A 26,169-nucleotide genomic window follows, 5' to 3' on the forward strand; every position below is an offset into this window, starting at 1 on the left:
TCGCCATCGTCATCCCTATCTGCAACATTGTATCCATTAATTCTAATACTAAGGCGCCACACAATGAGGGGGAATCAAAAGGTGTATTTTCCAGGATAACGGACAAGGAGTCACTTATTTAAATTCGCTCGCACTGAAATCATACCCCATCCCCCTCTTCCACCCCCAGTGCTCCGTGCACAGAATGAAAAATGAGCTCCCTCCTCCTCCACCGACATCGCGGTCCCCCCCCCACCCCCCACCCCCACCCCCACCCCCACCGTGTTCCCAGTGTAGATAGAGGAAAAAGACACAAGTCGAGAAAGCCGGCCGGCGCCCGATACCCAGCGATTACTGCACTCCGTCGGAGTGCCGAGTCTCCGCTTGCCGCTGACTGCGTGGAGCTGTGGCCGGCCCTGGCAGCGCTCTGCGGGGAAATAATGTCCGCCAGATCGGGCTACTATCGCCAGGAGCTGAACAAGACGGTCTGGGAGGTTCCCGAACGGTACCAGAACCTGACGCCAGTGGGCTCGGGGGCCTACGGCTCCGTGTGGTGAGTTGCGCGAGAGAGGGGCGAGGCTGCAAGGAGCCAGACCTAGCCTTAAGGCTACAATGCTGCACAATGGCTGTATGTTTCGCAGCCTTCATATTATTGCACTGTCTGTACTGGAAATAGTTGTGACACAGCATTTAATGCATATCTTTTAAATAGTGTAATAATTATTATTATAACAACAACAACAGTAATAACTATGATAAATTATGCCTTATATATGTTGCATCACACTTATCTTCATTCATTTTATAATTGCATTACAGCAAAGTAATTGAAACATTATTATTATTATTATTATTATTATATCGCAGTTGTGTTTCATCAGTTCACTATCAAAAGAGGCGGAGGCAGCGTCTGCAGCATGAGACGATTGAGGATTTTTATAGCTCTTATCATGGGATTCGGCTGATTCCGTCTGCCTTGTTTCCTGTTCCCCGCTGTCGAAGAGGGTGGCGCCGTGACTCATGCGTCCGGATCTGTGAGACTCACACCTCGTGGGGCCTCAGCTTGTCGTGACTGAAACCGCCCGCATGTCCCGTACGGACACCGCGCGTAACTGCAGGGCTAGGCGACCAGACGACGTAGCCTATACATCAGTCGGGATATTACTGCCACTTTTTTTCTTTTTTTTTCTGTCCCGGCCAGGTTCAGTTATAGTGGTGGGGGTTATTCTAAGTGGCGTTGCGCTTGTTGTTGTCATTCATTCCCAAAGGCGGATTTTAAATATATATCACGCGCAGCTTTATGTTACTCTTGGTGAACTTACGTTTGTGGCCGAAAGAATACTGCGTAAATTCGTTAGCATACTTGGTTCAGGCAAACGCCCCGTGTGTGCTTGATTGAATGCGCCTACACAGAGAGAGCGATCTTATCGTCGGGGTTTATCACAGTTCTTCTGTCTGCGGTTCAGTATGTGTTTACCTGCGCGCGTTGGGTGTATTGAGGGTCTACACAGTCTGGCATTGTGCAGTGTCGCCTTGTGCTCGGGCCGCCAGCCGCTCAGTCAGCCAGCGAAGCCTCTGGGTTAACGCGAATCGCTCAGCTGTCATCTCTCCCAGAACATCTTCGTTCTCATTAAAGTGGAAGAGATTAATTTACAAACTCGGACTATGTCATCAAATTAACCACATATAGGCTATGTATGTATGTGTGCGTGTGTGTGTGTGTGTACTGTATGTAGTGCTTTTGTGTAGGCCAACCTCTCTGTCAGTGAGGTGAAGTCCTCCATGCTGCTGCGATCCATCCTCCCTGGCCCGACTGACTTCCTCATGTTTATGCGAGGCAGAGGCAGTATATTCCTTTATAAAAGGCGTACCTATAAGCGGTGTAGCTTAATCAGTCGCCCAGGTAACTGGCCACATCCCCCTGGATGCGAATGCGGGAATCAAAATTAGATAATAGCAAAACATACTTTTTTGGCAAGTTAACAGTGGATGGTAGAATGTGAAATGTACGTGCTTGAAACTGGCCTACGTATTTGCGTGTTTGTATTTCATATGTAATACGGACTGTTCACCTTTTTTGTATGGTTCATCTGTGCCACCTGCGAAGTAACATACCCATGCACCATTTTACCCGTACTGTAAAGAAACGTTTCGGGGGGCATTTTAGTATATAATTTCTGCCGGTTAAGGCTCAGATAGGCTCACATGAGATCGTAAATATGAAGATATGAAATCGGAATGAGAGTTTAACCGAGCAGGTCTTTACGAGAAAGAGATTGATCGGGCTGTAACGTTGTTTTGCCCTTTCAGGAAATTAAGGCCGCAATTAGAGAGTGGTTGCCCGGACGCTGTGTTTATTTTGCATCAGAATCTTTAAATAATTAACCATGTTTATGAACCGACAAAGTGGTGTCGGCATGCACTTTTGCTAGACTGGGCGGCTGCACCTTCAAGTTAAATGTAATCAATCTGTGCAGTACCGTTTCCGAAGCGTGTAACCATTTGTATCATATTTATATAAATACACCCGTATGTAAATACATATAGGCTAGTTTAGACTTTCGCTTGTATATAAATAACTATACCTGATAGATTAATGTGTGAAAGGTGACGGGAAAAGGAGGGGCAGTAGTGATCAAATTATGTTCATAGACATGAAATTAGGCTGCATTAATGGATACTCTTAGGGTTAAAATGAGCTTCCATTAACTGACAACATCTCTGATACAATAGACCTGTTTGGGCCTAGCTACATTATTATTTTCATGCAGGTGAATTAAAATATCAAGCCAAATACAGGGTGCTGGCCTCAAGGCTTTAACTAATTCATTAATTAATTGGATTAATTAGTAAATAGTCCATGACAGTCAAACACAGGAAATGTAAATGTTTATGTATCCTCCATAAACAGGATCGGCAACCATTCATATACAGAGACAAGATTATTATTTACTCTGGCTGTAGCAGTAGAGTGCTTTTGGCTTGTTCTGGTGGTCCATATGCGGACCCGCTGTCATTACCGCTGCCACACACACACATGCACACAAATTCATGCACGCACACACACACACACACACATTCATGCGCATGCTAGCTCAGATCTGCCTTGTTGACATGGTGACAATAGCCCCTCCCCCTGTGCAGGGCTGTGTGACTAAGATTGATTGAGCGGGGGGGGTGGGGGTTGGGGAGCTGAAGGGGGAGGGGTGTTAATGCCGGTGGGGACGGGATAGGGGCTCAGACCCAATTTTCTGCACCCCTCTCCATTGGCTCATCCTCCTGGGACTGACTGCCTGAGGTTAGAATAGTGCAAAGTGGAAACGGGTTCAGGGTCTGCCTTTCCAGCTCTCTCTCCCTCTCCCTCCTTCCCCCTCTCTCTCTCACATACACACACACACGTAAATACGCACATTCACACACGCTCACACATTCAGATATACGCGTTTTCTCACGTTGCTGTGCACTCAGGCAAAATTTTCCCAGAAGAGCGGTTCCCGTGTCTGGGGGAAATGTTGACCTCTGACCTGGACGTGCATTGGAATCCTAGGCAACGCTGATCCACGGGTCTTCTGCATAGGTATTCAACGTATATTAGCAGAAGAAATGTCCGTGACATTACCCAAAGAACCTGGAAAAAATTAGATTCAATGTGCTATTGAAATTTCTCTCATTGGCATGTAATAGACTGTTTAGCCAATTGAGCCAGATCTAATAATACTAATAATAAAGGGTCAATTGCAGCAAGCTTAGTTGGAGTTTAAACATCAGGTTTAAAACCTCTAGACCGCAGAACTGCATTACAACTGGAACAATCTGTGGAATAAGGACTGGTTGTTCCAGTTGGAATGCAGTTCTGTGGTATAGGGGTTTAAACCTGAGGTTTAACTTCAGCTAAGCATGCTGTAATTTACCCATCGAGTAGAAGTAAAGCTATAAATAAAACAGAATAAATAATACTAAAGAGGAATACAATAAATAATGAGAAATAATAGTGCATTAGTAGAATAAATAAGAATATATACATATTAGGTGAATACAGAGAGGAAGCATGTGCAGACTGACCCACCCTTCAACAGACTGCATGAAGAAATCTGATACAATCGTAATGGCCGATTCTCCTCCGTTTGTCTCCGAGGGCGAAGTTTTCGCGTCTGCGTCAATAACGTTTCCGGAACCATCCGCAGTCACTCAGCCGGGCGCGAAGGCGAGCCCGCAGTCCGGAATTCGATTTGGTCCAATCCTCTGAGTCAGATCGACGCCCGTGCCTGCATAGAAGGTCGAAATGCCGTCAAGAGGCAGTGCAGCACCTTCAGAAAGCGTTCACCCCCCCCCCCCCAACTTTCTCATTTTCATCCTGTTACACCTTAAAAATGTAATGTTGTGAAAGCCCCCCCCCACCAACACAATAAATTCAACATATTTATTATACAAAAATACATTTGATGAACAGCATACATTTTTAATTTACAAAAGTATTAACCCCCCCCCCCCTCCCCGACTCAATACATTGTAAATGGCAGCAATTACAGCTGTTCTCAGGTACGTTTGTTTGGGCTTTGCGCGTGTAGATTTTGGAATTTTCTCACGTTCCTCCGTGCACATTTGCTCCAACTCTGTCGAGCTAGATTGAGAACACTGACAGAGACGGCATTCCGCAGATTTTCAAACAGGACTCAAGTCTGGGCTCCGGTTTGGGCCCTTCCAAAACACAGAGCTTCTCGTTTGTAAGCCATTCCTTTGGAGTTTCTGCCACATAATTTGGGCCGTAGTCCTGCTGGAACGTGTGTCTTTGCCCTAAACGCAGGTCTCTTGTGGACTGAAACGGCTCTCTCCTGAAATGATTTGCCTGTATTTGGTTCCGCTCATCTTGCTCTGGGTGGCTACAGGCTTCCCAGTCACCCCTGCGAAAAAGCAGTCTCATGGCGGGATGCTGCCTCCTGATTAAAGTATTTAGCACTGGGGTTTTCAACCTTTTCTGATCCATAGACCCCCACACCAGGCTCAAATGTATCCAGGGGACCCCCATCACACGTTAAAATGGTTACTTTTTTTAAAAAAGGTATTATATTTATGCCTTCAAGGACCCCCAGGGTCTACTCAAGAAACTGGAATAGATCTTGCCCAATGTAGGTCATTAAGGTGAATACTTATGAATTATTATTTTTTTGTGTGTGTAACTCTGAAGACATCCAAATACGTAATTTCATTTTCACATTATATTTGACATTATGCTTGTAAGACAGTCAAAGAAAAACACCATTCAGATGCATTTTAATTTGACTTTGACAGCAAAATGATACTTAATGGGAAAGTGCAAACTTTCGGAAGGGACTGTACATTCAGTATTATTCCACACTGCAAAGCCTTTTATATGCCATTCAAAGGTAATCTGAAATCTGACACCTCTGCCTCAACAGGTCAATCTATATGACATGCATGCAGATTCAGGTAACAAAAAGGATGAGGAAAGACTAACGGGTAGATACACATAAAAGCCTTCCGTTTCCTATGAAACCGCTTCCCTCCAGCTCCACTGTCCGTCGCGTTCGCGTAGAAATGTGCTCGTGAAACGCACGTCTCAGGTACGGTAGCCTCGTAGGGACTGCGGCCAGAGAACCGGGGAACTCGAGATGACGGGCGCTCGGAGGTCGATGTGTAATTAGCTGCCAGCCGGTGAAACTGAAGTCCGTGTAAGGAAGTATGTCTGGCAGAATGCAGGAATGCGCGCAAGAAAGGGACCTGCATTCTGTCAAGGAGAAGTGGAAATTTCCCTTGTCTGACGGCCAGGGTGGAAGGAACAGGTGCTTTTCTGTGGCGTCCGTCCAGCACACGCGTCCTACAGATTTGCACCAACGGCAATGTGAGCTTTTAACGTTTGTTTTATTACTATCGACCGAACCCCTCTCTGTTTTAACTCTTTCTACCGCTTCCTCTGTATTCAGGTCAAAATTAGCATATTTTTTCCACGTAGGCCTATGGGAAAGACATTCTAGGAAATATTTATGTGAGTATATTCCTATTTCTCTTCGAACTGGTTCCAAACTACCGCTCTGCGTGGGCTAAATACACCTCTGTAAGAAAACTGAGATCACGTCAAATCTTCAGCTTATGGGTACGAGCCTGTGTAAAATTTTAACTTTTGAAATTCTTTCATGAACTATTGACCAAAAATATTGTCATTCGGAATATTTATTTGCTCGCTCCCTCCCCGCTCAGTCTGTTTGCTTTCACCTGCTTCCTCTCCTCCTCATTGCTTTCCCTTTTCTTTTCTTCTTATGCTCTCCCATCACCCCATCCGTCTCTCTCAAACAGCTTTATCTGTTCAGCACAAAAGTGTTTTCAATGGAACATCAACAGTGCACAATAGTTGTGACATAACAGCACTAACATTATCAGTTGGCCTAGCAGTTACTCCCAGAGATTACTTCCCCAGTGTCTCGACTGTGTGTGTGTGTGTGTGTGTGTGTGTGTGTGTGTGTGTGTGTGTGTGTGTGTGTGTGTGTGTGTGTGTGTGTGTGTGTGTGTGTGTGTGTGTGTGTGTGTGTGTGTGTGTGTGTGTGTGTGTGTGTGTGTGTGTGTGTGTGTGTGTTTGTAGGATCGGGAGTTATCTTTTTGTGGCAGGTCTGTTGCAGCGTTGCAACTTAATGATAAGACCTGTTTCCCAAAACATGGTGCAACAGTTTCACTGTTTATTATAGATTGTGATTCATATGAAACCATTTTAATTCGATTCATTATTTGCGTTAATATGTAAAAATATATAATATATATATTTATTTATTTATTTATAACCCAGTAGTTATCTACATAAAATTCTATGTACAAGGGAGAAAGATTTATTTTGTTTGAACTTCGTTACCTTAATCACACCCCAAAGTAAAGGTTATTCTCAACCCGTTTTTCGTTTTTGCCTAATAATTTATAAATATAGATTGAATTTCAAATCGGGAAGAATTTGCTATTCAAATTGGTCATAGCGGAAAGGGGTCCAATGCAGTCTTGACCACCCTGGTGAGCAACAGGGGCAGACAGTTCTTACGCTTGATGTTATGGGCTTCTTGCACTTGTTGCTGCTTGGGGGTGTACCTCCCCTATGGGGAATTACCACTGTTCAATCGCTGATCTTTGCACTCGCAGTGTTTGCAGTGAGAGTCACTCTGGATAGGAGCATCTGCTAGATGGCTGTGAATCGTAATGTGAACAAAAAATAAAGAAATAAGTTGAAGGGGAAAAAAAATCTGGAGCAGGTAACTTGTTAAGAAATGTCAGATCCAGATCAATTTTCAATTTAAAAAGTCGATCAATCCTAATAAATTGGGCTCTGCTGGAACAATATCAGCGTACACACACACAATGTGAGGAATTTTTAATAGATCTTTCCAGACTGAAACTATTGATCCAGGTTCCCAGCTAATTGGTGGCCAAAGGTAATCAGGGAGTTGAGAGGAAAACAAGACACTCGTTAGATATCTGCAGAATCCCGTTTCCAATTTCACTTTTAGGTTGTTTGTGTTCTTCTTCTTTAAGTGTACTGTGTCAAGTTTTATATTAGAACTGAACTCGCATTACTGCACAGTTAGTTTTTAACTGGATATGCTAATTGGGGGTTCATTTATTTCTGAGCCGAGCATGTCCTGTTTTCCTGGCCATTGGCTGTCAGGACCAAAATAATTCGACAGGTTCTCAAACATGGTCCCCACTGAGATCAAGGAGAGGGCCTCCTGTCCTGTGAGTTTGGCAGATTTCTTCTTCATGGCACGCATTGTTATTTCTGACACAATCGTGGCCTTGACACATTAAGTTTGTAATTAAGAAAAATTAACAGCTTGTTACAAGTCAGGGGTTGCAATTATGCTTGGAGACAACACACTTGAGTGTGTCTGCCACTTCTCTTATCTCTCTCTCTGTCTCTCTCTCTGTCTCTCCCTCTCCATCTCTCTCTCTCTCTCTCTCACTCTCTCACTCTCTCTCAGTCTCTCCCTCCCTCTCTCTCTCTCACTCTCTCTCTCTCTCCCTCTCTCTCTCTCTCTCTCTCACTCACTCTCTCTCCCCCTCTCTCTCTCTCTCTCTCCCTCTCTCCCTGTCTCTCTCCCCCTCTCTCTCCCCCTCTCCCCCTGCAGCTCAGCGTATGATGTGCATCTGCGTCAGAAGGTGGCGGTGAAGAAGCTTTCCCGGCCCTTCCAGTCCCTCATCCACAGCCGGCGCTCCTACAGGGAGCTGCGCCTCCTCAAGCACATGAAGCACGAGAATGTGAGCGTGCAGCGCCGCCGCTAACGTACAGCAGCACCACAGTAGCATACTGTCACCACAGTAACGTACAGCGCCGCCGCTAACGTACAGCAGCGCCACAGTAGCATACTGTCACCACAGTAATGTATAATATCACCACAGTAACGTACAGCAGCACCACAGTAGCATACTGTCACCAGAGTAACGTACAGCAGCGCCACAGTAGCATACTGTCACCAGAGTAACATGTAATATCACCACAGTAACATACTATATCACCACAGTAATGTATAATATCACCGGAGTAACGTACAGCAGCACCACAGTAGCATACTGTCACCACAGTAACATGTAATATCACCACAGTAACATACTATATCACCACAATAATGTATAATATCACCACAGTAACGTACAGCAGCACCACAGCAGCATACTGTCACCACAGTAACATGTAATATCACCACAGTAACATACTATATCACCACAGTAATGTATAATATCACCACAGTAACGTACAGCAGCACCACAGTAGCATACTGTCACCACAGTAACATGTAATATCACCACAGTAACATACTATATCACCACAGTAATGTATAATATCACCACAGTAACGTACAGCAGCACCACAGTAGCATACTGTCACCACAGTAACATACTATATCACCACAGTAATGTATAATATCACCACAGTAACGTACAGCAGCACCACAGTAGCATACTGTCACCACAGTAACGTACAGCTTCACCGCTAACGTACGTCACCACAGTAACATGTAATATCACCACAGTAACGTACATTATCACCACAGCAACATATTGTCACCACAGTAACATACTATACCACCACAGTAACGTACAGTATCACCACAGCAACATATTGTCACCATAGTAACATTCTATGTCACCACAGTAACGTACAGCAGCACCACAGCAACATACTGTCACCATAGTAACATTCTATATCACCACAGTAACGTACAGCAGCACCACAGTAACGTTCAGTATGACTGCAGTAATGTACAGTATCACTTCAGTAAGATAATACTCCTGTAACGTAACACCACATTAATGTAACATAACACAACAGTAACATATAATATCACTGCAGTAGTGCGCCATATTGAAACAGTAGCGGAGTATTTGCTACGCTGCAGCACTCGTGCACTGCTGGGCTTTTTCGGCAGTTCGCTCCCTCGGAGACGAACATGAATCCCAAGAAAATGAGCCATTTAACCAAAATCATGAAAGTATGTAAAAAAAAAAGAACCTACAGCTATGATGACAGCGAAACCACGACGGCAAATGTCTGTCTGGCCAGAGAGTGGCGGGAAATGAACGCCACAGATCTCTCTGCATTCCCCTGTGTGACGCGGCACGCATACCACCGATGACGCCGCCACAGTCCGCACATACTGTACCACGGTGACGCGCTGCGGGAGCGATGTTGTTGTTGCGAGCGAGAGGCCACGTGCTAAACGTGCTAACGTGCTAAACGCGCTGTTCTGTCCCCAGGTAATAGGGCTGCTAGACGTCTTCTCTCCTGCCACTTCCCTGGAGGACTTCAATGAAGTGTGAGTGACTATGGGTTTCGGAGAATGAACAAAAAGTACCAGAAAGTACAAAAAAAAAATTACTTGTCCAGTACATTTCCTGACTGACTGCAGTCGGGCTAGAACTTCCCAAAGCCGTTCTTCGATAACACGGAAGCGAACATTTGCATCTTGTCGTGTCGCCTCACCATCTTTGGCGGTAACCCTCCCCTCCCTCTTTCTCAGTTACCTGGTGACCAATCTGATGGGGGCGGACCTCAACAACATAGTGAAGTTCCAGCGCCTCTCGGACGAGCACGTGCAGTTTCTCATTTATCAGCTACTAAGAGGCCTCAAGGTGAGCTGCCCTCATTTAGCCATCAGAACAGACACGTTAAAACTCCATCCCGGGAACTACCCGCCATTTTAATTCTTGCTTCTACTGATCTCTTGGTCGATTTAAATGAATGACTTTTATTTAAAATATGTGGGATTTTTTAAATTTGTTTTTCCAAGTGAAAATGCATGCAAAGTCTTCGGAAAAGGAAATGCGGACGGAGGTCCCTTTCGAGACGCGACCGGATGCGTTGCTGACCTCTCTCTCACTCTCTGTCCCCTTTGACCCCCACAGTACATTCATTCAGCCGGACTGATCCACAGAGTGAGTTCCCACTTCCTGCTTCGCGGGTTTCACTTCCTGTATTACCCTGAAAATGAGTGGGGTGGGGGGGGGGCTTTCTGACCGAGCCTTTATTTTATGTCACATCCCTTACGGAACAGGAATATACATAGCAATATATTGTCAATGTGTGGAGCTTTAGGAAAATATAATTAAGAAATATATGAAAGTGGCCAAAATTTGTATATGTGCCCATCCATTCTACAGTGCTGATGTATTTGTCACACGCCAGCGTGGCACCCCTGGGAGGGAGATGCGGCAGTTTCGGGGGAAACACCGCAGGGAGAGGAGGGAGAGACCGCTCCCACACAGACATGAAATGAAATAAACAAACACTGTCACCCATCGTCCCTCGTGGGTTCCAGGCGAAAAACAGTGAACTGAAACGACAAACTCAAAATAACAGCGGCAAAAGAAAGCAAAACTGAGCGGCAGTTTTTTTTTTTTTAGTTCCCCGCTCGTTGCTGGGCAGCCTTTCGGCAGGCCCGCTCCTCCTGCCACTTCAGCGCCGGTTCGCTTTGTCCGTTGTGCTCCGGCGAACGAAACTGAAAAGAAACTAAACGAAAAACTTGCACTTTCGGCACCTCGTCCCGATCTTGGCCCCCAGACTGCGGAGAGAAGCACACCTTTACGCACCCGGGCTGATTAGTTAACACGACCCATGTGCGTGCGCTCTCTCCTCCAGCCAGGGGCAGCCGAGACCAATCCGCCTCTCCCACGGACGGAATGCCACACTCAATATATTTTGTGTATATTTGATTTCCGGAAGGGGCAGCAGTGGATGCGAGCGTGCAACGGGACTGTGTGTGTGTGTGTGTACGCGTGTAGAAGTTCAGGAGTTTCCGCGGGTGTGCGTACGTTTGTGTATGCGCATACGTGTGTTTGTGTGTGTGTGAGCATGTGTGTTTGTGTACCTGAGTGAACTGTATATGCTTATGGATATCCGTGTGTGTGTGTGTGTGTGTCTACATGGCTCTGTGTGTGTATGGTTTTGTGTTTGTGCGATTGTATGCGTGTATGTATACTTGTCTGTGTGTTTGAGCGCAGGTCTGTATATATAGGTGTGCTTTGTTTTGCCACTCATGCGGGACTGGAATACACTGTGCCTGCACTCCGATATATTTTTGGATTTTTTAGCTTGCCATTCCCCAGATCTGGATTTTTGGTCCTGACCTTTGTCTGTCTGTCTGTCTGTCTGTGTGTGTGTGTGTGTCTGTCTGTCTGTCTGTCTGTCTGTGTGTGTGCGTGTGCGTGTGCGTGTGCGTGTGCGTGCGCGTCCGCGTGCCTGTGCCTGTGCCTGTGCCTGTGTCTGTGCCTGTGTGTCTGTGTCTGTGTCTGTGTCTGTGTGTCTGTGTGTCTGTGTGTCTGTGTGTGTGTGTTCCACAGGACCTGAAGCCAAGCAACGTGGCGGTGAACGAAGACTGTGAGCTGAGGGTAGGACCAGCAGGCTAGCTTTCTGCATAATAATAATAATAATAATAATAATAATGATAATGTTTTGTTGTTGTTTTTATTATTGTTATTATTATAAAAACTGCAAGCTCCAGCCCCTGAACAGTCTGTTTCCCTCTCTCTCAGATCCTGGACTTTGGATTGGCCAGACAAACGGATGACGAGATGACAGGATACGTGGCGACTCGCTGGTACAGAGCACCTGAGATCATGCTCAACTGGATGCACTACAACCAGACAGGTGACTGTACTAATACTACAACCAGACAGGTAACTGTGTACTAATACTACAACCAGACAGGTGACTGTACTAATACTACAACCAGACAGGTAACTGTGTACTAATACTACAACCAGACAGGTAACTGTGCACTAATATAACAACCAGACAGGTAACTGTGTACTGATACTACAACCAGACAGGTGACTGTGTACTAATACTACAACCAGACAGGTGACTGTGTACTAATACTACAACCAGACAGGTAACTGTGTACTAATATAACAACCAGACAGGTAACTGTGTACTAATACTACAACCAGACAGGTAACTGTGTACTGATACTAAAAAAAAAAATTACAGATGAAATGGCTCCGTATCGGTGATAGATTACTACTGTCTGTTTTTCAGTGGATATCTGGTCTGTGGGGTGCATCATGGGAGAGCTACTGAAGGGGAAGGTCCTGTTTCCTGGCAACGATTGTATCCTTCATAAAGAGAGAGGCGTTTTTTGAAGCTGGAAGCTGGCCGTGGCATATTTGTCAAAACGGGACTTTCCTATAAATGAATAGAATTTATTTGAAAGTCTTTGAATTAAATGGCACTTCATGTCATTTCAATTCAAACTGAAATTCCGCATCCTGGAGGTTTTTGAATTCCACTTCCAGTTCCAGGTCACTGATTGATTTGGAATCTCTTCCAAAATGATTATTTGACCCCAACCCTGGTATAGTGATTGAGTGTGTACTGAGATTGTGTGTGTGTGTGTGTAGTGATAGTGAGTGTGTGTGTCTGTGAGTGTGTGTACATATCTGTGTGCATGCGTGTGTGTTTGTGTACGTGTGTGTACGCTGTTGGACCTTCACTCCCTCTCAGACATTGACCAGCTGAAAAGGATCATGGAGGTGGTGGGCACCCCTAGCCCTGAGTTGTTGAAGAAGATCTCCTCTGAACATGTGAGAGAGAGGGGGGGGGGAGACAGTGTGGGGGGAGAACGGGGGGGGGAGAGAGAAAGAGAGAGAGTGAGGGGGAGAGAGAGAGAATGACTGTGCAGCATAAGAAAAATTATTGCGTGACCTGGTTTTGCAGTCTCCTACGCAGCATGGGCTACAGCAGAAACTGGCTATGCTGCTGCAACTCTGCCAGCGTATTATAAAAGAGAGAGAGAGAGAAATATAAAGAGAGAAGGGCCCAACCCACCTGTGACTCCTAACACCACCGTAACCCCAAACCCCCAACCCCCAAACCCCTAAGCCCTACACTGTGATGGGGTTGTGTAGGCCCTTACTCCTAAACCATACACTGCGAAGGGATTGTGTAGGCCCTTACCCCTAAACCCTACACTGCGATGGGATTGTGTAGGCCCTAACCCCTAAACCCTACACTGAGATGGGGTTGTGTAGGCCCTAACCCCTAAACCCTACACTGAGATGGGGTTGTATAGGCCCTACATCCTAAACCCTACATGGGGTTGTAAAGGCCCTTTGGATTGAGCCAAAAAAGAAAGGGAGATGGCAACAAGAAGAGTGAATTAGTCAGGCCGACATGAGACATGACCCAGATTGATGGGGGCAGGGAGATGGAAGACCATGGAAGGACATCAGCATGAATATTGCATCGCTCTGCGTCAGTTATTCAACTGAGCATGAATAAATGCAGGGTAATCAGGGCATGTCACTCTGATGTCACAATGCTTCTCTGTAAGGACAGTTGAACTGCTCCACCAATCACAGAGCATATTGTTAACAACCTGGAGAGTTAGACTGATCGTGATTGGGGGACACTTTCTGACCAATACCTACATGGGAGCCAGGAAGCTTTGCCTGTAAGCATCCACCAATCACCAATCAACTTTGTTGTTTTTTCCCTCTTTCAGGCTCAGAAGTACATCCAATCCCTTCCTTATATGCCCCAGCAGGACCTGGAAAAAATCTTCAGAGGAGCAAATCCATCGGGTGAGGAAGGTCATGTGACCGTTATATGTGTGGAGTAAGAGAGACAGCAGTAGCACTGAAGGCTCAAGACTCACACACTTGGCGGCAAGATATGAAAAGTCCTATAATGGCCGCCAGGCTTTCGTCATTTATGTATACATTCTACTGAACATGCAGCTATGTACTAGGTATATCAAGAATAAATTCAATTGCTGACCAGTTTTTTTCCTTTCCTTCCTGCCGTCCCCGTGATGTCATTTCCTGCGCGTCTCAGCGGTGGACCTGCTGAAGCGGATGCTGGTGCTGGACTGCGACGGGCGCGTGACGGCCGCCGAGGCGCTGGCGCACCCCTACTTCTCCCAGTACCACGACCCCGACGACGAGCCCGAGGCCCCGCCCTACGACCAGACCCTGGAGAGCAAGGACCGCACCCTGGAGGAGTGGAAGGGTGAGCGGCCGACGCCCTCCTCCGGAAGCGCCTCGAACCGTCTTTCTCCGGCCGTTTCCCACCCCGTGTCGGACAGGGCCTGCTGCACTCTTCGACAGCCTGACAAGGGAAGGCGCGAACGGTTAAAAAAACTAATAAAATCAAGCGTATAAATAAATATGGCACGATAAGAATCCTGTAAGAATGGCGCCAAGCACTGAGCGGTCAAACGTATGCGGCTGCGAGCGTAAAAGGTTTAATTTTACGCGGCTTCCCGCTCGGCGCGAAAGGCGAACGAGGGTTAGGTAGGCCCTGCCGTTGTTTTCATGCCCTTCAGAGAGGGTAGGAGAAGAAACCTGTAACCCGGCAACACACGTGCGGCATTTTCGATGTGGAAATAGGAAATGGCATCGCTGTTTTGGTTCTTGGATCTAGTCACCTTTTCGGTCACCCCCCATTCCGGAAATGTTTCTTCCCTTAAAGAAATCACTGTGGTGAGCGTTTTGGTTAAAAAAAATGGCTGCCGTGCATCTCCCAATTGAGTGGTGCACATTGGTGGTGGTTAAGTTTCAGTTTGAAAAAGCGTTATATAAATGCAGGCCATTGTTAATGTTATTATTATTATTATTTATTATCGTAAAAGCAACATTGATGAAATTAAGTACCTTTTTAGAATTTACTTGATGCCCTTCATGACTTTTACAGAGCAGAAAGCTGTGTTGAACACGGCTGGCGGCAGCGTACACTGTGTGTGCGCGTTTTTTTGTCCGTTTTTTTTTTGTTTGTTTACAGCGCCTGGCTGACTGTGCTGCTTTAGCAGTGAAAACCGGCAGGTGAGCTTTTACAGATATGCCCCCCCTGATCTCCGTTCAAGGGGTCTGCCAGCACGTCCCCTCGCCCATTAAACAAAATGTGCCTCCGGTTCCCTCACAGTCGTTGATTTATCACACTCGGGTGTGATAAATCCGTGGCGAGCTGGTCCTGTTCCGGGAAGGGAGGGAGTTTTCAGACGCTCCCTTGGGCTCAGAGCACTAGAGTGTCCCACCCTTTCGTGGTTTCTTTGTCTCTCCGGCGGCTGATAAGGTTTTTTTTTCCTTTCAGTTTCCCTCTGGGGGGTTAATGCAGTCACACATCCGTCCCTTCCGCGCCACTTTCGGAGCGCGGCGGTTTGACACAGGGGCTTGACGTGGTCACACAGTTCGCTCGAGAGAGAGAGAGAGAGAGAGAGAGAGAGAGCGGTCGGCCTTTTTTAACGGACGAGCCTCAGACACGCCCCCACCCCGCCCCTCCTGACTGGCGTTTTTTTAAACGAAAGGCCCTGAGCCACAAAATAGCCCGACTCCGCGCGGCGACTGTGCGAGGAGGGCGACGCGCGCACGCACGCCCGCGGCCAAAAAGTGCAAAGTCAGCACCGTGCTCGAGCCTGTCTAAGGGGGGGGGGACCCCCCCACGAACACGCCGGCCTTCAGGTTGCCGCGGAACGCGCTCGCGGATTTTCGTCACAGCCTCTGCCATTCTTAACCCCCTACCTGCGGGGGGCGGGGTGAGGAATGTGAGGCCTTCCCCGGAGGCTCGAAAAGCAGGCCTGAACACGCCCTGAACCTGAACGCGGTTTGTCTTCCCGGGCCTCAACGCCGAGAGGTTCAGCGCCCTCGCGGCGCAGCCCGGCTCACCTTAACGCAGGCCCGTGTTCTGCCAGAGTTCGCGAAGGAGAGGAGTGTCGCTCGTCCAAAATGGCGCCCCTTTTTCCGTGAGCGCGCCCTAAGTGTTCCTGTCGTCCTCCACGTTCCCCCCCTAAACCCCCCCCCCCCCTTTCTCTTCCTCTCTCCCTCCCTCTCTCCGCAGAGTTGGTGTTCGAGGAGGTCAACAGCTTCAAGCCTCCCGGCAGTAAGAAGGACAGCCTGCAGGCGGAGCAATGAGCCGATGCCCCGCCCCCTTTCACCGCTGCCCCGCCCACTCCCCGGGAGGGACCGCCCTCCCCGTGTCTGTCTGTCTGTCAGTGTGGGGTCTTGGGAGAGACTGCCAACCAAACAGAGAAGACTCCCTGTCCTGTAGGCGCATGACCCCCAAACCCCACCCCCCCCCCCCCCCCCGCCCCTCCCCGGCCCCCTGCCCCTTTTCTGTTTTTCTAACCTTACGTCGAGAGAGTGTTGATGGGGACCCTTGTTCGAACCCGAGGATTTATTTGCGTTGGTTGTGCCAGGACTCCCAGTGCAAGCGCTGACATTTCGTACAGCTTCAGGATGAACTGATGAGTTTTCTATGTGAGGTGACCGGTTCTCCTTTCACCCAACAGAGTGGCTCTCTAGGCAATACGTGATGTCTTGACACGAAATGGAATGCAGGAGGCCAACGTCAGTACATGGACCAATATTATAGCACACTAATGTGTTATCACAGGTGAGACTATGGGCGGGGCCTGAGGGGGGAAGGCGGAACCAGTCCTGTCTGTCAAGTTGAGTGCATTTAGTCCAGGTTTAGCCCCAAGACGAGTCCCGCAAGAGCCATCAATTCCAGAATGCGTCATCAAACAAATGACGGTGCAGTGCGCCATTCCACTAGGCGCGTCTCCAGTGTGTCACCACGGCGTCCAGTGTATGTATGTGTTTTGAGTGAGAGATTAGTGTTTGTGCGTGCCTCTCTCCCTTTCCTCTCCCCCACGGTGTTCTCGCATGTCTTTTGTAAAATGCTAGCCGACGTCCAGCGCTGTCTTCCGGTTTGTTAAGGCTCACCTGAGTCTGTTCGCATGTTTCCTCTCCGACCTCAATAAAAACCAAACTTCCAAACCTCTGATAAGTGGTCTTGTAATGGTTTTCTCCTTTTCGTTGGACCTCTATATTTTTCATGGTTGTATTAAACGTTTGTGTCACTTCAATCTGATCATGGGGATGAGTTCTAGCTGTTATACAATTTAAAATCGTATTATCGTAAAATCATATAAATTAAGGTGCTTAATTGTTAAAGGGTCTAGAGTAATTCACCAGAAATATATTTTATTATAACAATGAGTTTTTTTCTCGCACACCTGTAATGTAGGACTGAAGTAAGGCGGACTATAGCACGTCTTTACAATTTCAAATAAAAGTAAGTGTGCTAACGCTTTATGAAATAACTCGTATCAGGGAGCTGTAAAATGCTGTACAGGCTATAAATTCGCATGGGCGGATTTTTTTTTTTTTTACTAAGAATAATTACATGTTTCTCATTTCAGGTGTCCGTTAACGCACACGTGCTTGTGCATACACGCAATCAAACTCGCTGCAAACTGCACTGGGCCAGTGTTTTCGCGTCTTTACCCCCATAGTTCCTCTGGATCTACCTCCTCTTATAGGGGGGGGAGAAACTGAAAACTCCGCCGGGCAATACGCAAAGGTCACCTACCCTTTCAGTAAGGCAGGGCGGAGTGCACGCAGGCGACCAAAGAGAAAGGGGACGTGCTGCGCATTCACCAAGGGAGTGTGTGTGCGTGTGTGTGTGTGTGAGAGAGAGAGAGAGAAAGAGAGAGAGAGAGAGAGAGAGGGTGCGCGAGAGAGAAAGCTTGCAGAGGGGGCTATGCGTGTTTGAGCCGAGAAGAAGGAAAAAGTCTGCGACCCAAATTGGCAGATTCGGAATCGACATGTCGAGCCGGACCAGAGCGGGATTTTACAGTCAGGAAGTGAATAAAACTGCTTGGGAGGTTCCCGAACGGTACAGAGATCTGAAGCAGGTGGGCACGGGGGCGTACGGCACAGTATGGTGAGTTTCTCTTTAGTATCGTTAGTGCTCCTGTTGTAATGCGTAGTCTTGGTATGTAGCCGGCGTGATAACATACTGAATATATCAGTGATCTGAGAAAAACCGTGGATTTAGACTACTTCATCTATGTAAAATGGAATTTGCTGTGGGTTATGGGACCTCTAAATAAGAGAGTCCATTGTGTAGGCGAAATCTCGCAAGGTAACAAAAGAGGTGAATAGAGTTTTAGTCGACAGGAGGTTGCGAAAACACTTCCGTCAACACGGCGATATGGGTTCGGTTGGGATTGCCTATAGGCTACGACGGAAAAACATGGTAGAAATTTGAGGGATTTCTCCAGACCTTGTTTCAATGAAAAAATCCCCCCTTGTTCATTTTCTCTCACGCCTCATACGCTTCCCCCTCTCAATCTGTTCAATGTGATCTATTTCCCTTTGTAAAGTAGCGCACCGCCTTAACAAAGAACTCCCGTTGGCTTTATTGTGTGCATCGAGAGAGGACAAGGCAGCACATTATCCGTACGGAGGACACACATATATTTAGCGTGATTCTATCGTGCCATCGGCCCTAATCTAGTCTTGTATCCTCGAAGGACAGGAAACTACAAAAGGCGAAGTAGTTTTCCGGGTTGACACTTTTTTTAATCAGTGCTGCGCAGATGCTCTGTGGATCTGATGCATTTGCCTCGGAGAACTGAGTGAGCCAGACGTATAATTTTCAAATCAGTGAATATGTGGCACCAATACGGCACCAACGAAAAAGATCCATTAATAAACACTACCCTGTGCCTGCGTGTCTGGAAAGTTGTTATTGGCAAATGCAGTGCCTGTGCGTGTCAGAACGGGTTCAGTCCAACGGTGATGCCGTCGCTCCTGTTTCAACATACTTGTTTCGCCGAAGTATTTAAGGACAGCTCGTAGCTCCACCTACCAGACTTTTTTGGATGTGACATTTGTGACATTTTCGTTGTGTGTGTGGCTATAGCTGTGAATCGGATGTCGAACAATGCTCTAAGTGGATGCACCAATGTTGTTGCGGCCATGCAAAAGCCTTGTTTTTTTTATTTACCTCGCTAGGTGACAAGATTAATACGCATGAAAGCATCCTTCATTTTGCAAGGTATAAATCTTTGGAGTTTTCGGAGTGATACAAATTTAATTGTTGGAATTTCAAAACGTAATTTACGTGAATTCACAAAACATAGTATTTGGCATTAAGTACTAGAGAGTTGGAAACTTTAATGTTTTACATTTTCAATATTATACTTTCGTGGATTAAGCACACTCAATTATTAATCAGTAAAAATAGTGATTTGTTAATATTACTCAGTTTTTGGCAAAACGCAAAGTTAGATTTAATGACACCATGATTGTGTCTGTATGTATTGTCTTTATGTTGATGAAGAAGGCAGAACAATGAAAAGTATTATAATATTCCTACTTTCAACTGACAAATCTCAAAAGTTATGTATGAATCTAAAACTAAAACGATTTTTCCACATTTTAGGAAAATTGGAAAAGATTATGACCATTTCTTGTTTATTTTGCCAAAAATAATGCTTTAAGGTATTGCAAGATTAATAATTATAAGATTAATAACTGTGGATAGTTTTCACCATAACTTTACTGGTTTTACCCAAATATTGTCCTTTAAATAAACCACAAGTTCTGACATCAGTTCAAAGAATTCTTCATTGAGCTCTTTGGGGCATAGTGCAAATTAAGCACATGGTAGCACTCAAGTTACAGACCAATAACACAACAGCAAGTTCATCAAGTAAGAAGATGAGTACATACTTGGATATAATTCTATGTTTTCCCTTTTCATTTTATTCACAGCTTGTTATATATTATATTTACATTGTTGTCAAACAATTAAAACAACTTGTGTTTGCCTAAACGGTGAAATGTAATATGACACCGCTGTTGTGTCTGTATTGAATGCACTGTATTGAATATACCAGTAAGCTTGCATTTATTGTCGCTTTCAATTGTTTGTCTTGTATTGGCAAGATTCCTTCATATGCCTCTGAGGGATTATGATCACACCCAATTTGTTCGCTTCTTTTTTGTTTGTGTAGACTGCTTGTTTCGTTTTGCAAATAAATTACTTTACATAACATTACATTACATGCATTTAGCAGACGCTCTTATCCAGAGCGACTTACACAACATTTCACATTGCATCCATTTATACAGCTGGATACATACTGAAGTAATGTGGGTTAAGTACTTTGCTCAAGGGTACAACGGCGGTGTCTGACCCGGGAATCGAACCCATGACCTTTAAGTTACCGGGCCTGCTCCTTACCCAGAATTAAGAAACGAATACGTTTCTTCGCCCTCCAAGTTGCGTCTCGCATTACATTTACACTCTGCGAAAAATGCACCGTCGCAGGAAAGGTCAACACATTTATGCAGCTGCGCAAAATTTTAACAGTTTAATTGTTATCCTTGAATGCCCGGCACTGACCACATATCTCGGCTGTCCCGAAACTCCATTCTGCACTAGTTCTGGAAAGGCAAGAAAGATTTGAGCGCCAAGGATGTTATGTAGTGCACGCCGACACAAACCGAGTCGCAAGTTCAGTAATTTGTGCTTCCCGTGTAGTGTAGCTGAACATGCCAGTCAGTAATTACCCCCCTCCCCTCCCGCCTCCCAGGTTGTAAAACAATTTAGCACCCATTCAAAGTTTTTAAATGAAGCTTCGGGAGAGGAATTTGCACGCAGTCCCTAACGCAAGTCTCCTCAGCCGGCTAAACCAGATTCCTGTGCAGCAGTCATAATAATAAAAAAAATGGATCCGACGGCAGTAATTTATGTGTATAACCGATGACGGCTCATTTTGGAGCGGGACCTGCTGCCTGAGTTACGGTTATCGCTTGCACAAACAACTAACTGCGAGACCTTTGATTACGAGCCCTAACGTCTCCTTTATGTTCTTAGTGGGAGAAAACGTGTACTCGCGTGTAAACACATCTGCATAACTGTGCCACAGTCAAAATTGTGGAGGCATAGTTTTTTTTAGCAGGTGGCACTTGATTTATAAACCGTACAAAAAGAGAGGCCTGTATTACATATGAAATACACGCATACAAATATAATATTTCAACAGCATGTGCTGTACGTGAAGTTGCGCCTGTCCTTGGTTACTGTTTTTCAGTTTGTTTTTGCATTTTTTTTTTTATCAGTAGGTAGTTCTCTGTTGTAATTGGTCTGGATGACTGGCCGACCTTTGACCTCTGACCTCGTTTCCAGTTCGGCGTTGGACCGCAGGACAGGTGTGCGCGTGGCGATAAAGAAGCTCCACCGGCCCTTTCAGTCGGAGCTGTTTGCCAAACGGGCGTACCGGGAGCTGCGTCTGCTCAAGCACATGAAGCACGACAATGTGAGCACTCAACACTGTTACTGCACACTCAACACTGTTACTGCACACTCAACACTTACTGCACACTCAACACTGTTACTGCACACTCAACACTGTTACTGCACACTGAACACTGTTATTACACACTCAACATTGTTACTGCACACTCAATACTGTTACTGCACACTCAACACTGTTACTGCACACTCAATACTGTTACTGCACATTGAACACTGTTACTGCACACTGAACACTGTTATTACACACTCAACATTGTTACTGCACACTCAACACTGTTATTATACACTCAACATTGTTACTGCACACTCAATACTGTTACTGCACACTGAACACTGTTATTACACACTCAACATTGTTACTGCACACTCAATACTGTTACTGCATGCTCAACACTGTTATACAGTCAACACTGTTACTGCAGACTCAATACTGTTACTGCACACTCAATACTGTTATTACACACTCAATACTGTTACTGCACACTCAACACTCTTACTGCAAACTCAACACTGTTACTGCACTCTCAATTCTGTTATTACAATCTCAACAGTGTTACTGCACACTACACACACTATACCGTTACTGCACACTCAGCACTGCAGCTTTTACTGCACAGTCTACAAAACTACTGCACACTCCAGCACCAGTACGTATACTGACACTAAGACTGCACCCTCATTACATGCTCAGTTTTGACTCAACCGTATTACTATGCACTTACATTACTGTATGCTTGTACTTCATTTTTATTTATTTATTTATTTACAAAAAATCTGGGCAGTTCAGGTTAAGTACCTTTACTCATGGGTACGATAGCTGCACCCCAGTTGGGAATCGAACCCGCAACTCCCTTGAATTTTAGCCCCGTTCCCTAAACCACCATGTCCCGTGATAAGCCTCTCGTTGTACTCGGTTGTCATGGCAGCAGTCACGTCACGTGTTTCCACGGTGACCTTTGCCCGTGGCGACTGATAACCGTGGTGTAGATTACACGACAATAAAGCCTCAGACCTCAGATGTTAAGATCTTTCATGAGGCTGGTGACACGTATTCCTGACCCACGTGACTTTCGGCATAGCTTTGTGTTGATGCCGAGCTGCCACGCCCTATGCCCTAATGTACACAAAGGAACACCGTGCGCTCCTATTGGCCTGGTTTGGAGTGACCCGCTCTCTGCGTCTGCCTTTTTTCTTCTTCATACCCCATTGGCTGGGGAGCAGGTGATTGGACTGCTGGATGTCTTCACCTCTGCCCTCTCATTGGACAGGTTTCAGGACTTGTGAGTATCCGTGCGTGTGTCCCCGCCCCATGACACCTCATGACATCACATCAGAGCGGTCAACTGATTGCTGGGAACTAGGCTGCAAGATTAGGTCAGAGCTGTAGTTTGTGTGTGTGTGTGTGTGTGTGTGTGTGCGCGCGTGTGCTTGTTTGTGAAATAACTGACTTACAGAAAGAGGAATCCTTGTTTTCAGATTCATTGCATTTCGGAATCAATTTGAAAAAGGAAATGGCACAAAAATGTACGACTCATAGTTTCCATAGTGCTGCTGTGTTAAAATGAATCTCTACACTGTTTTGGATGTCTAATCTGTCTGGAGTTTATGTTTAGCCGACAGTTTCTTTGTCTGTTATTTAGCTATTTTAGCCAATCCGGAAGCTTCCCAAGGCTGAGAGTGCAGCTGAATTCATATGTTCCGTGTCTGTGAAAATACTGTTCTCCTTTCAGATTTAGTGTCAGTTACCTGGTCATGCCCTGTATTTGCATAGACCTGATAGGCTCTCTGTGTCTGCTACTTGGCAACGCCCTGCACGTGCACAGATGTGATAGGCTGTCTGTGTCTCTTTTGTCAGTTACCTGGTGATGCCGTATATGGGCACGGACCTGGGGAAGTTGATGAAGATGGAACGTCTTTCTGAAGACAGAGTGCAGTTCTTGGTCTATCAGATGCTGAAGGGACTCAAGGTGAGATATACACACACATACACACGCACACGTGCACATCAAGACACGCACAAAACACACATCCTACATAAGCACACAGCGAATACGCACATACTCGTACACGCACACATACAGGCACATACGCATGCAACAAACACATACACGTACACACAAACACATCTACGCACATACATTTTCACAAAACGTACACACACATCAACTCACATGCACAGAACAAGCACACACTGAAATTCCAGTGTACAGAAGTCCAAGAATACTTTCACATGCATGTAAATAAATTGTACCCTGACGTGGACAGACACACACACAACAACACATACACACACACACACAAACACAACCCCCAATAAATGCACACATTGACACTGTATTTATACAGATACTTTATATTATTGATAGTTGCGTACATGCCGATAAGAATGGGCGTGGCTATGGGAATCTCTGACTGTGATCGCCCCGCCTCTCTCTCTATCTCCCTGTCTCTCAGTATATCCACTCAGCTGGAATCATCCACAGGGTGAGTGAACTTTAACCTTTAACCTCTGCGGAACGGGGGGCGGGGCTCGATCGCTTGCATTGCCGGTTGGGTTCCGCACGTCCGTCACGTCAGGAGTTAATTGTGCGCGTGAGTGTGTGAGTGCGCACACATCTGTGTGTGAGAGAGCCTGTGCGTGTGTGTGAGCATTTGTGCACATGTTTGAGCGTTTGTGCATGTGTGTGAGCGTTTATGTGTGCACGCGTGTGTGAGCGTTTGTGTGCACGCGTGCGTGTGTGTGTCAGGGCACGCGTGTGTGTGTTTGCCTTTGCATTTGTGTCTCTGCATGTGTGAGTGTGTGTGTGTGTGTGTGTGTGTGTGTGTGTCTGTGGGTCGGCAGTGTAGCGTAGCGGTTAGGGAACTGGCCGTGCAGCTCTATGGTTCTGTTCCTGTTCCCAGTGCTGCACGCTCTCATTGTACCCTTGAGCAGTGTGCTCAACCTGAATGCCCACCTGCATGATGGATTGCATGTTTGGATTGTTCTGGATTGTTCTCAGCCAAATGTCTAAACCTGATGTGATGTCACGTGCCAGTGTGTGCCTGCGTGTTATCGTTTGGTATAGTCTCCTCTCCGTGTCCATAGGATCTCAAACCAGGGAATCTGGCCATCAACCAAGACTGTGAACTTAAGGTACGACCCCCACCCCATCAACACTTCTGACCCCGTCAGCCATGGGAACATCCCACCGGAGGACTCCATTTTGCTTAATGGTGACCCTACACACGCTAATGTGCCTGAAAAAGCAAGGCTGTGACCAGTCTTGCTCTAGTATTGTTCTGACCCGGTTCGAATTAACCTGACTTAAACGAATCGGTCGTCCAGGACACAACACGAGAACGTGAGAGTTGGTAATGACCGTGGCTTCAGATTATCACTGGCCTGTGAACTGTAGAGAATCCAGCACTGCTTCTAGTCTGGATTTGAACACTTGAACGCTAACTTCTGTTACTCTAAATGACGTGGCTGTTCCACACACTGATGACTGTGTAAAAACATACTTCCTGATATCAGTATGGAATTTACCTTTATGCTGACTGATGTCACTGTAGAATTTACCTTCATACTGACTGATATCATTGCAGAATTTACGTTAATACTGACTCATGTCACTGCGGAATTTACCTTTATACTGACTGATATCCGTGGGGAATTTATCTTTATACTGACTGATATCCGTGTGGAATTTATCTTAATACTGACTGATATCACTGCTGAATTTATCTTTATACTGACTGATATCCTTATGGAATTTATCTTTATACTGACTGATTTCAGTTTGGAGTTTACCTTTATATTGGCTTTTCACCTAGTTCTTAAAGTAGAGCGCAGTTTGGAAAATATTTTTGGACTGACTTTGTTAATCCCTTTCATGGACTCAAGAAAACCTCAGTGTAATCCCCTTGGCCTCCTCCTGCCGAGCCAGAAGAGATTATGCGCCCTCAGTCACTCATTGTAGCTCAGTCAATGCGCGGGTTTGTTCAGTTGAGCCGTAATGGCGCCCCTCCGTCCGCAGATTCTGGACTTCGGCCTGGCCCGGCAGGCCGACAGCGAGATGACCGGGTACGTGGTGACCCGGTGGTACCGGGCCCCGGAGGTCATCCTCAACTGGATGCACTACACTCAGACCGGTGAGCCAACGTCGCGCAAGCGCACCACCTCCGCCACTTACGAATGCCGGCCACCGGGGGGTGCTGTTGCGTCATTACACTTCACATTGAAGTCTTGGTGTTGTGTGAACTGATCTTCGGTCGCACAAAGTCCTGTTTTGCTCTTCTTATGCCTATTTTTTTTTTTTAAAGGAAGTATTTTTCTGTACAGTCCTTTCCTACTTACAATATTAATTTTAAATATAACAGTGATTTTAGCTTTTGTCATTTACTGATTGATTTAAATATTTATTTGTTTTTTATTTTAAAATAAGCCAGCTCCTCAGCAAGGGAACAAGACAAAGCCAGATAACAAGACACTTTATGGTTTGCATGCATACACTGCAAATTTGCAGCTATTGTGTGTATGTGTTTACATATATGTACCTCATCTGCCTCTCTACCTCTGTCATCACTCTGACCCCGCCCCCTCTCTGTCCTCA

At 46.0% G+C, this 26,169-nt stretch overlaps 2 protein-coding genes across 4 annotated transcripts in view; both read left to right on the plus strand.

Moving 5' to 3' along the window:
* Nucleotides 1–274: 274 nt before the first annotated feature.
* LOC118219296 (mitogen-activated protein kinase 11-like) lies at nucleotides 275–16,548 on the plus strand. Of its 2 annotated transcripts, none has more exons than XM_035402370.1 (12): nucleotides 275–532; nucleotides 8,100–8,229; nucleotides 9,727–9,785; nucleotides 9,990–10,101; nucleotides 10,375–10,404; nucleotides 11,809–11,856; nucleotides 12,001–12,115; nucleotides 12,506–12,577; nucleotides 12,971–13,050; nucleotides 13,971–14,049; nucleotides 14,303–14,476; nucleotides 16,301–16,548. In XM_035402370.1, the coding sequence occupies exons 1-12, from the start codon at nucleotides 420–422 to the stop codon at nucleotides 16,372–16,374; spliced, it is 1,086 nt and encodes a 361-aa protein (XP_035258261.1). In that variant the 5' UTR covers nucleotides 275–419; the 3' UTR covers nucleotides 16,375–16,548. The 2 variants fall into 2 exon arrangements, with proteins under 2 accessions (XP_035258261.1, XP_035258262.1); XM_035402371.1 differs by lacking the exon at nucleotides 275–532 and adding an exon at nucleotides 5,495–5,839.
* Nucleotides 16,549–18,071: 1,523 nt separating this feature from the next.
* The window catches only part of LOC118219295 (mitogen-activated protein kinase 12-like), an 11,103-nt gene continuing 3,005 nt past the window's right edge, over nucleotides 18,072–26,169 (plus strand). The window contains exons 1-7 of one of the 2 annotated variants that reach the window (XM_035402367.1): nucleotides 18,072–18,190; nucleotides 21,449–21,578; nucleotides 22,799–22,857; nucleotides 23,433–23,544; nucleotides 24,032–24,061; nucleotides 24,663–24,710; nucleotides 25,594–25,708. In XM_035402367.1, coding sequence (XP_035258258.1) covers nucleotides 18,072–18,190; nucleotides 21,449–21,578; nucleotides 22,799–22,857; nucleotides 23,433–23,544; nucleotides 24,032–24,061; nucleotides 24,663–24,710; nucleotides 25,594–25,708 — 613 coding nt within the window. Of the gene's footprint in view, nucleotides 18,191–21,447; nucleotides 21,579–22,798; nucleotides 22,858–23,432; nucleotides 23,545–24,031; nucleotides 24,062–24,662; nucleotides 24,711–25,593; nucleotides 25,709–26,169 lie in introns of those variants that run through there. The other variant, XM_035402368.1, reaches the window with a different exon arrangement.

This window comes from Anguilla anguilla, chromosome 19 (assembly GCF_013347855.1).
Source record: "Anguilla anguilla isolate fAngAng1 chromosome 19, fAngAng1.pri, whole genome shotgun sequence".
Classification (NCBI taxonomy): Eukaryota; Metazoa; Chordata; class Actinopteri; order Anguilliformes; family Anguillidae; genus Anguilla; species Anguilla anguilla.